Source organism: Homalodisca vitripennis, chromosome 3, assembly GCF_021130785.1.
Source record: "Homalodisca vitripennis isolate AUS2020 chromosome 3, UT_GWSS_2.1, whole genome shotgun sequence".
NCBI classification, from domain to species: domain Eukaryota; kingdom Metazoa; phylum Arthropoda; class Insecta; order Hemiptera; family Cicadellidae; genus Homalodisca; species Homalodisca vitripennis.
In genome coordinates this window covers 110,091,238-110,103,562 of record NC_060209.1, presented here as the reverse complement: position 1 = coordinate 110,103,562, position 12,325 = coordinate 110,091,238, and the positions used below count along the sequence as shown (strand labels likewise).

General features: G+C 30.9%; 1 protein-coding gene across 1 annotated transcript in view; it reads left to right on the top strand.

The window, feature by feature from the left end:
* LOC124358316 (flocculation protein FLO11) overlaps positions 1-12,325 on the top strand; it is a 54,637-nt gene that overhangs the window by 26,226 nt on the left and 16,086 nt on the right. Inside the window, exons 6-7 of the mRNA XM_046810615.1 lie at positions 7,668-8,184; positions 8,565-8,744. Coding sequence (XP_046666571.1) covers positions 7,668-8,184; positions 8,565-8,744 — 697 coding nt within the window. The remainder of the gene's footprint in view (positions 1-7,667; positions 8,185-8,564; positions 8,745-12,325) is intronic.

The following is a 12,325-nucleotide window of genomic DNA, read 5'->3' as shown; positions in this document are numbered from 1 at the left end:
GAGGGCAATCAGGGTATTGGCCAAACTGGGCTTTCGAGATTCCTGCAGGGGGGTTTTCAAAATACTGAAGCTACAGACAATAGCCAACCTTTACATTAGCGCAATTAAGAAAGAACCCCCGCAATTCTCAGAGACACATCAATATACTACCAGACACAGAGGAAACTATATACTTACTGCACATCACTTGACTGGTTTTGAGAAAAAACCTTCCCACATCGGGGCTAAGCTCTACAACATCCTTCCAACAAGACTGAAAGAACAGAGAGGCAAGAGGAACTTTAAAGAAACTCTTCTTGACTGACTGCTGGAGAGAGAGTTCTATTCCAATGAAGAATTTCTGGATAGAGCAAGATCACCACAATAATTTATACGAACCCAAGAAAAACTCTGACGCCATGACTGTACTTTATGTCCATGTCAATAAAGAGAACTTTGTCTTTGTCTTTGTCTTTGCTATTTGGCACAGTGACCCACTTTACTTGTGTCATTGCTTATGTTTTGGCTGAGTAACAATTGCTTGATTGGTCTTTATAGTACATAAGAAGCCTTTATTACTGGAGATCGGCAGTGTTTTATGAGGATTTTAAGTTTAGCTCAAGTTAACCTTCTTCTAAGTAAAGTGTCTGGAATCTGATGCTGTCACAGACTTGACTTCTGGAATCTGGAGTTATATTCGTCTGAAGGGATCCAAAAATATTGGTGACGAAGAAGTTCTAAATGAACTCTTTACATCATCTTGACACCAAAGACACCTAGACTATAAAATATATAGTGTAATCTAGGTAAAATATGTCGATAACAAAACAATTTAAGTAAATACACACAGTTTTCTGAATTCAGATAAAACAGAAACTTTCACACATAGGTAATTAGTTTTTCTAAGATATAGTTAGAATTATATGGTTCTAAAATGTTGTTTAGGAAAAATATATCAGAGTATATATTTAATTTCAAGAAAGATTGATGAACAAGAAGTACTTGCTGCACTGGGATTAGAACCCAGTTCATTGATTTGCCAACTGAAAATATTGATCATTGAGCCACAGAGCCGCTTTTGCTCTTTGCCCGTAAATTATTTTGTATTTAGAACTGTTCTATCACACATGTTTAAATAAGCAAACTAATATTTGATCAGAAAACTAAGTACAAGTCAAATGATGTTGTTTAATATTTATTAAATTTGTACTACTGGCAATAGGCTAAATTAATTTCAAGACAGACTGATGAATAAAACAACTACAATAGCTTTTCTTCACTTTGTACCAGAATAATGTTCAATGTCTATTTTTGGTTCAGTAATGTTCAGTTTTGTTAGCTCTAGTTTTCACTTAAGATGCTTATGTCGGTTTTTAAATATACAAAACAAGAAGAATTTGAATCCATTTTGTAACCCATCTACTATTTTTACTCAGCCTCCACATAAAAGATTAAAAATTAGATTCAAAAGATTCAAAAAGATTAAAAATTAATTTCTTTCCAAGTAAGGTTTGTTCAGTTATTGTGCAGTGTCCAGTAATCTTGACAAGAATTGTTGGTAATTCAATACCTTGCTGATGTTGATCAGTTATAAGGTTGTGTTGTCTTTTTAGCTCCAAGTTGATTGCAGTGTTTTACATAGGTCAATGTAAAATCTTATATTGGCTTTTAATTAATACTTTAAATTTAACAGCTCTGATTTTGGTTGTGTCATTCGTACAAGTTCAGTAAAACATTTTACAATATGACATTATTACTAAACATTAACACAGAACCCACATTATCACTTATCTATTTTGTATAAAAAAGGTCAATAAATATTTATATAAAGTTTAAATTTGACAAAGCTGATCCATAGATGAAATATTAACTAAAGCAGTGTTAACACGGTCATGCAAATTGAGTGCACCATGTCCCAACATTAGACACTGCAACACTTTGTTGCCAAATGCACTATAAATGTATAATTCAAGTATTATTTAAACCCTACTATTTTACTTTGATATTGGTTAAATATTAATGATTTTATAATGGTGTTCTTGAGTTCCAAATAATTTATAATTCACAATACTTAAAATTGAATAAAATATAATTCACCATAGTATTATGGTTAACTTCTTATAGCATAATACATTTTTTTCTGATAAAATCATATATCTTCAATTAGCTTTAGAACATGCTTCCAATTAATAAAATAAGTAAAATTTTGATTTTTAAGTTATCTTTATTATAAACAATTTTTCTCAAAATTATTTATATCTACATTAGTCAAATTTTAATTATTATATCTTATAGTCCATATCGGAATAATAGAATAGCTGTTTTGCCATATTGTTGGCTAACTAAGTCTTTAAATTAGGTTATAAATGTTCATGAAACTATACTATATTCAATAATAGTGTGAGAATACTTCGGAACACTTGTGTATTAATATTAATTTGTTGTTCAAATTATTCATTGTATTACACTTTCAGTCTAATTGATAAACTAGCCTTTATAATGAACTGTACAGATTAATTGATTAAAGAACTACATTTTCCTCAAACAGTTTGGTTGGAATGTTCAAAATTTCATATGTGTCTATTGTCCATTATCATTATAAATATATGTCATGTCTATTTACTATCACTTTCGGCATTTATTTCCATTAGTGTGCTTTGAACTTTAAGGCTATAGTGAAATGATCTTTATTCCGTATGAATAATGTTTAATTTCAAACATGTTATCACCCTTACTTTTGATTGTAGAATTATAGTGGGTGTCTAATTTAAATGCCTCAAACGCTTTTTGGTTTTTCTTGTTAAGTTCTTTCTGAATATTCAGCAATGAACCACAAAATCTATTTGATTTATTCCTGAATAACCAAAAAATATTTTTTACCAGAAAGCATTTGGATGTGTATTAGTTATGTCTTTTAAATAAAAAAATCTCTCATAATTATTATACAATCAAAAATAACGGTGTAAAAGTGTTCGAGGCTTAACATTATTATTTTATGACCTTAAAATCAAGATGGCTGCCAGTCCAACTGGCTCTTAAGTTTCTTAAAGCTTCCCTCTGTTCAAACCACAGTAACACAATTATTCACTTGAAATATCGAATTAGACAGCTATAAACTAATTAAACCCATATTTTTTCATAATATAAAAAGAATAAATAATTATAAATTTTCATATTGTTAAAAATATTTATATATTTTTATTTATTTACTCACATTTTATGTTTCCTAAAATTTCCCTCTTTCAAATAAATAAAATCAAATCAAATACGATAACTGCAATCAATTCACTGGTGTCTAGTGATAACAGTAACTTCTCTATGTATCGTGATGAACTAAATCTATTGTTTAACCGCTTTACGCAGTTTGGATGTAAATCCTGTAAAAGTCAGATTTAATTTATTATGTTGTTAATGATAGGCTTTATTTGTTCTAGGCTTAGATAGAGCAGAGCATGCAGCTGCTAAGTAAACTTAAAGGTTTGTCCTTAAAATTGTCTTGTTTGTTGTAGAAATCCTTATTTTGTTTTCCTCATTTAGACTACCATTATGTGACTAGCTTAGACCATGCAACCGTTGTTGTCTTGCTTTAGCCTTGAAAACAGTACATACAAAAGTTATTATTTTGTTACTTTTTACACCAGTTTAACAGAGACTATTTTTTACTACGAACAGTTAAATTCACTTAAGACAATTTTATCAGCAGACTTAATAAGACAATTTATTATGCTTGAGATTACATACACTCATTTTTTTAATGTGAAATCTGTTTGACCTTCAGAAATGTGTTATCTGTCATGTGCATCATATGCTTTATGGTGTTAGCTGTAAGATATGACTTGTGCTTAAATAAGTGTTATTGTTATTAAAACATATTTTATGTTAATCTATTGTTACTGACTGCAACTGTGAACTTCCAACTGTATATTTGTACAAAACTAATTCTTTATCTCACCTTATCAGAGCTCACTCAAAAACCAAAATGCGGTTTGTGGGTTTTGATCCTTCTTGTAGCTCTTCTCCAAAGATAGATCTAGTATTGTATGTCTGTAGTACCATTTAGATTTAGAAAGGTTTAGTTGACTTAATTTTAACTAAGGTCAAGAAAATCTCTTGTTTGCTCGCAATATTTGTAAGAACTGTAATTATTATATAAAGAAGGTATTCAAGTCAAATCAATTGTAAACATCACTAGTAGATTCTTTTTTGTAACATTTTAAAACAAAAAGGAAATACAGCTGTAAGCTTGAATGGTTGTTTAGATATCTCAATTTGTCAATCAAAACAGTGATTGGCAGCAGCTCAAAAGGAGATTCTTATTATTATATCCTTGAAGTTTATACAATTTTCAAGCATAAAGGATTTCGTTCTTAGTTTTATGTCAGTGATTTTATGGTATCATTCACATATACATAAATGGTACCTATATCAGATTAGCGGATATGTCCAAAAATTCTAACAAATTTTGTTTATTGTTAATGTAAGAAATCTATTAGGGTAGTTTAAGATAAAACATCTAGTATTGCTCCGTGCACTTTTATAAAGTTTCTGTGGTGATAAAATATTTGAACCTAAAGTAATTAAAATGTAAATGAATTAATTAATTAAATAGGTGGTTGTTTAATAATTATTAAAACAGCAACGTAAATCAATAAATAATATTTTAATAAGTCACAGCAAATAACAAATGAATCTAGTATTTACTCAGACAAGCCCTGAAAACCCAATGTGTTCAACTTTAAAAAAGTGTTGAAAATTAAGTTTTTCATAGTGACTTATTTAATAATAATGCTCAACTATGTAAACTCATATCTAATTTCAAAATCACTGCACAATTTTCATCCCTGGTCCATTTTCTTTTGATCTAACTGGGATGACATGCATGAAGATATAACAGCTTATAAAGCCTGTGATATATGTATAACAATAATCATTTTAAACAGAATAACATAAATTTTTCTACAAAGAAGTAATATAACTTGAATGTAACTTAGAGAGCTTAGACCAGAAGCACCAGTAAATTTCATTAACTTATGGAGGGGATAAAGCTAAATTCCTTGAAAAATCAACAAATAATGAAAGAAAAATTATTTAAACTTAAATTATTAGTGAACAGATATAAGATTGCTCCTATACAGTAGTAAACTGTATAAAAACTTATCCACTAGTATTGAAGAAAGAGCACTAAAAACAATACAAAACCTACAATGTCTAACATACATAAATTATCTCGTGTTGTATTTACAATACTTTCAAAACACAAGCCCACTAAAACTCTATAGTATTTAAACAATTTAACCAGAAACATCTATACCACAAATGATACATTCACAAAATTATCAAAGCACTGATGTGAAGTTCTTGCATATCCTATTCATTTCTCTATTGAGAAGTCGCTGAAATAAAGTTTCCATTAACCTTAAAACTTAGACAGCAAATTTCCAAAACCTAAAAATAGCAGTAAAATATTCAGAAAGTATAGGTAAATATCAACCATTCTAACATAGCTTTACATTTGGGAAAAAGTATTTTTGAAGGGATGTTTTGGACAACTGAGAGAAGTAAAACTGTTGATAGCCAACAGGGTTTTATCAATGGAAATCTATAGCTCTAATTAACTTTTTCGATTACATAATTGATAATCTTGGAGAAAGAAGATTTGTTTGAAGTCTTTTCCTACACTTTCAACAAGACACATTTACTGTACAAAACAGATATTAAAGGTAAAGCTTATATGAAGCGGTTATCTGGAAGACCAGAGACAAATTGTCATGATAAAAAAAAGAAAAGGAGTTAAAAAAAATTTATACCCTTGCCTACAAATATAGGAGTTCCACAAGAATCTGCATTTAAGCCAGATTCATGACATTTACTAATAAAACGACAGAAGTCTGAAAACTTTGTGTACAATTTCTATGCTGACAGCACATAAATTGAAAGAAAAGAGATAATCTAAATTATAACTTTTATATAGATATAAACATGACATACCAAAACTGCTACTCAAATTATTGAACAGTAAAACTATAGTAGAGAAGTCAACTACTTTAAGAAAAAGGTGCAGGTACCAGCAGTATCTGAGTTTTGCTTGAAGCACACCTTAGGTAAGAACTGTTAGTTTGATGAGAAATCTCAGCAATTAACCTGTTTCAAACTATAGTATAATAGGAAAAATTGTAGAGATTCATCAACAAGACTATCAAGATCAACAAGATCATTTACTTGTAAACTTGGCCAAAATATACAATGTTAAATAAATTTGAAGCTTAGTTTAGTCTTTTTAAGGAATGGAAATCATCTAATGTTGGTTAATAATATTGAGAATATAGCAGAATGGCACAATTGAGTATACTGTGTATAAAAACTCACTACGATTGCTGGGATAGCAAACTGTTCGAGAAATTCCAGTGATTACTCAACATGATTGATTCCCCATATTTGATACTAAGTCTTTCTGATCACTCATATTTCAGAGGAGAATTTCTAGTAGTATAAATCATTGCCCGAATTTTGTTGAGATGTAGCATGTTTTATAAAGTTTCACTAATACTGTTTAATTTTAAGAGGTTGTACAATACAGTTATGTAAATTGATACACCACCTCAAATTCAATAGCTTCTTTACATTAATTCTGTAACCAAGTGTATCATCTTTATTGGCATACTCCAGACACAATCTCAATATATTTTGAAACAATTTATTTTATAAAAGACAAACGTAAGTGGGAGGAAGTTACAGGGCTCTTAAAACAAATTATTCAAATGAATACATTCTCTTTAACATATAAAACAAAAGATACGATGTTTAATTTAAAAATTTAATTTTATTGTATTCCTTCCAAAAAATGGTAACACGAAATCTGGGGAGGTGGAGAAGGCTTACAAACTTCCAAATAGGTTACTTTATTACAATTAATATTGGTAGAAAGGGCACAATAGAAGTAAAAAAATCAGTTCAACAAAATTGTCTTGATTTTGTTGCTCTGTAAAATAAATCACAAACACTTGTTATACCTAACTGAATTCTTGAATGTAAAAAGTACGGTTTCTAAATGAATATAAATATAAAGAAACCATGTAATCTCCAGATGTTGTAGTTACTGCTGTAATATTCATAAGTAGTCAATCTAAGTGGATCATGAAATAGTATTTTATCTGTCCAAGTCAATAACAAATTTGCACAAACAGGCTCTTTGGAGATTAATGACTAATTTCAAGTCTTGTGGTGAATGTATTTAGTTTATGAATAGAGCTAAATAGTACCAGGTTATAACTCTAAAAATGTGTTTTTTATTTAACTTGTTATATTTTCTTAACAAATCTGAGAGTAACAGTAGAGAACAATGAAGTGACAACAAAGCCTTATTTGAAACAAATTTGCCATTTTGTTAAGCAGAAAATTACACCCACTTCCTCATTAAATTTAGGTCTTATTGCTTTTTAAATTTTATAATCCTTTGCCAAATATTTTGAACAAATTTATGTAATATGTTTCTATTTTGGTGTTCACAACATATAATAGTTATTCATAGATTACAAAAAAAAATAATATCTAAAAAAAAAATAGTTAAGTATTTTAATGAATTAAATATCATTTTGAATACATTAACAAAATGTATCACTCCATTCTGATTGCCTTATTTTGCCTTGCCAATACATCATTGTGATAATAACTGTGTTTTGTGACTGTAGAAGAACTTAAATCCCAGCCGTTAATCTCACCAGTGCCTACACCCACTAGTTCCAGTTTCAAAAAGAAGGAGGAGGCTGTTGTAGAAATAATAGTGAAAACAGAGCCTAGAATAGAAATAGCAACAGATATAGCAGAAGAAACTGTAGAGAAGAGGGAAGAAGAAAAGGAGATTGTAGAAGAAGCTATTTTAGAAGTAAAAATTAAAAATGAATTAGATGTGCAACCAACTCTTGATGTGGACATCAGTCCCAGATCAGAAACGAGTGGAGGAAGCACAAAAACACAATTGGAAGCTCCATTCGAGAAGCAAGAATCGGACAAAAAGTCAGACTCTGAGACTATAAAAACAGGATCAGAAGAAAGGAGATCTTCGGAATCGGAGCCAGACTCAGACGCAGTGCCTATACCCACGGACCAGACAGCAGAAGATGATCATGAGCGCAAGGGGTTATTCCATCAACCAGAGTCTCTGGATGATGAACTGCCTTATGTGCCAACCACCCTGCCTCAAGAGAGGTAAGAAATAGTTATAGTTTCAAGACACACTGATTTCAATTAACATACAATTAATTTATATCAAATTAGCATTGTTCAATGTTAACTAACATTTGGCCATTGCTAGTTAAATAGAAGGGTAGGAGTTGAATAAGTGGCGCACTTTGTGAATGAAGTACCTAAATAAGGGTATATAGTTCAAAATACAACTAGAATATACTTACTAAAGATTACAACTTTTTCAAGTAAGTGTAGTCTTTTTCCTCCCAGCCTTAACTATATAAAAAACCTATAATATTCACTTAAAGTGTATTAAGTATAGCACGTTTTTTTTATTTTATTCAAATTAAGCAGTTTTACAGTATTAGAAACTTCTGAAGTCAATATTGTGTTGTTTTCAGGCCTGTAGCACACCCCATCATTCCAGTGAAACAGCGTGTGGCAGAAGTAAAAACGTTTCCGATTGATCGCCCTCGCTCTACAACTCCTATCAACCCTTCCACTTTAGATGATTATGTTTCCAGTCCACATGAAGAGATTGTTGTCAGCTCTAAAGAGAAAATGCAAATTGTATTACCAAGGTAATAAATATTTCACTAATTTCAATTTTAAAAAAATTATGGTTGCCTGTAAAGTCGGTTTTACGGGCGAAGATTTTACGTGACAACGTCTTTTTCTCGGTAGAATATTTATTGATATGAATATTATTAAATTGCACAATAGGAACAAGGAATTGAATGAAAATAAGAATTGCACAAATTTTAACTATAGAAATATATTTTGTTTACTAAAACATTGTACATAATTTGAAATTAATTAAAATTTGTTATTGTAAATGGTAAAGTTGAATAAAACATTTACTAAAATTGGAATTTGAAATTCTTGCTAAACACAGTTAAATTCTAACTCCGCGCGTGGTGATTGGTCGGTTTAGTTCGTTTGTTTGGTCGCACTGTTATGACAGGTTAGAGGTTATAATTTGTTATTTTAAATGTTTGACTAGCAATACGCACTGTTTCTTCTCAATCGACTGAATTACGATTGATTGCAGAGTGATTTAAACTAATAATTTACTTAACACTATCAACATTTGTCAATAGTATGACATAACCTATAAACTCAGTTTCTCAACTTTTGTGTCAATCTAACAATTAATCAATCAATCATAGTTTACGATAATGAAATATCAGTGTACAATTATTTACCTTTATTGTTGTAGTTGTTGTAAATGACGAATCTAAGCACTCCACATTTTCACGAATAAACATAGTTATCTGCTTTATCCCGTGCGGCGGACCCACAGTTATCTGCTTTATCCCGTGCGGCGAACCCACTGGACGGGCATCGTAACGTTACCGGGCGTTACACTTTTTCATGAGTGACTCCGAGCCGCAACCTAATTTAAGACGTTGTCACGTCAAAACAAAAGATGGTAAGCTTCTATATTTCGTGGGATTTCATATCACATCTTCAAGAAGCATAAAATAAGATTATAAATAGAACAATAAACACAACAAATAAGAAAGTAACCACAAAATGTAAATACACAACTAAAACATAGAAAGTCCCAGCTGTTATATCGATGGTAGCACAGATGGAAATTTAGAAAAGTTACAGTAATTTATTTTAAATTTAAAGCAGTTAGTAATTTAGATTTAAGAATCAACTAATAAACTGATGGGCTTGTTCAAGATTTATAAATTTTAACCTATTTAAATATTCTTAAAACATTATTAATTCCTTTAAGGTCATAGCACTCTTCAATTTTGTATTTTTGTGCTCAGCAGCATGTTTTGCCAATGACTTCTCCTTGTGTCTTTATGAAATATATCAGATCTGCGCCCTGCCATCCTGACTAATGTGATTAGATGTTTGTTCAATGTATTATTTGTAACAAAATTTACAATTAATTTGATAAATTACTTGTAATACAAGGTAATAAATAAGAATACCAAAGGATAGACGGTGTACACAGAATACAACTGTTTTGCGTATTGTATAGTGTTCCAGCTATATACGTTTACCAGTAGAAGTAGACTGCTGCAAAGGGCTTATTAATTGTAAATGATGATTGCTTTCTTTAAAGATGTTTAGTATTATATGTGCATCTCACAAGTCTTCCTCACTTTATTTTATTTCTAAATTTACAATACATATGTACACAAAATGTGTCTATTAAACAGGTAGTACAATGTGTTCTGTCATATTTAAACAATGTTCGTTATCCACTATTTTGGCTGAATTTTATTTACTTTGTAATTTTTTTTGAAATTTTTTTCCAAATCTCTTGTTTACATCATACAGTGAATATATTGGAAGTAACAAATCACAAATAAGTAGGTGAAATATCAATATATTGTAAAATAAATTTAACTATGTATCAACATACAAAGTACAAGTGTCATGCTTTAGACACAAGTTATCTTTCTTCTTAAGGAGTTATAGGTCAGTCAGATAGGGTTTCTTATTTATTCATAATCCGATCATGAACGGTGAGGCATGTTTTCTGGCGGAGGTGGTATATTCCCTAATTCGTTACGTGGCAAGACAGGGTTACAACCAAAGCAGATATATGCCTTGAAGCTAAAAATATGTAATTTCCATCAAAAACCACATATACCAATACCATCTTGAGGTTAGCAAGATAGTTGCCAACAAAATATAATAATTAGGATAAATAGAAAATTCCACCTCGAGGCTGATAAATCAGAGTTACCAGCAACACCGGCGTATTTTCAATATCACTTAAATTAAGTCATTGAATATTGAATACTTCTTGAGGCTGTTGCCAATTGAGTTGGTGTAGATAGACCAGAGATTTCTTGATCAATGCCTACAATGATTTTAGATTTGAGTAATTCTATTTGGTTTTTGTATACCCTTTATTGCAGGCATTGTTTTCATCAGCCACTTTGATCGCTAAGTAGAAGCATTCTGTTTATATACAATTTAAATTGCTTTAAATTATGGATGATTGTGCAGCTGTATATTTTGACCTGAGAAAAGAGGTACAATTATAGCTACATCACTGCTGAAGGTAAAATTCTATAACTGTTAAAAGTGACTAGGAGACTAAATGAACCAACTCCTAACAATGTGTTAGCTATCAGTTTCATCGGTCAAAATTTTAATAGAGTAATTGACACTTATGTGTGTATTAAAGACTTGAAGAGTACTTTGCTTCCAAATATCAATCTTTTAAGAAAGGCCAGAGTTGTGAGAGAAATTGAGATGGTGAGTATATTCAAACATATCTCAACATACATATCGCAATCAAAGATTAACTCTCCTCCCATACTGGTTACCAGTCTGCTAAAAAGATTGTAAAAACTGAATCTTGAAGGAGCCTCCTCAAAGCCCTCTAAACTTAAAAGCTAGACAGAGAAACTCTAAAGAAGATAAGGTTATGAGATTAGCTTCTGAGACATACCCCGAGTAATGTTGGCCTTGTGTCAGTGACTTCACTAAGTGTTAGGTGGATTGCCAAAGCTGTTAATATCCCAGCTAAATCAGTTTCCATAACCTAATCAACGGGCCATTCTCAGAGCCAAATTGTCTTCAGAAAAATTGGATCCATCTTGAATTTGTGCTATTTTAATGTGGAGCGTCTGAATAGAGCCAAGTCTGAATGCCTAGGTAAAATACTTTCAGAATATGAGGTCGATATCCTTGCTCTCCAAGAAATCTATGTTATAAGTTGTGGGAGAAGTGTAAGAGGCAATAAACCTGGATTCGGGTTTGTGGCAGCTATTGGAAATAGAGTTTATGGTATAGCAATTTATTTTCTAGAGGACCACAGTTAGGTGTCAATAATCCACAAAAGCTAAGTAAATGTTTACAAGTCGCCAAATGTTCAAGGCTCTGATACTATGCTTCCATTGTTTGCTCAATCTATTATCAGTGTTGGGGACTTTAACAGTCAATAGGGTTGCACTTCTAGCAATAACAATGGCATATTTCTTGCCAATTGAACTAAAGATATAAACTCATATCTTGTCTTCGACTTTAAAGATGCAAGTTCTTTCTTTTCAGTTCAGTCACAAAGAGGTCACTCCCTAGACTTACGTGCCTTTTCTTACGTGACTGATCTTTGAAGTGGATTATTGTGTGAAGGAAGGTTCTTGTTGTTTTTCATACTCTCAAGTCTCAACACAGATCTGTT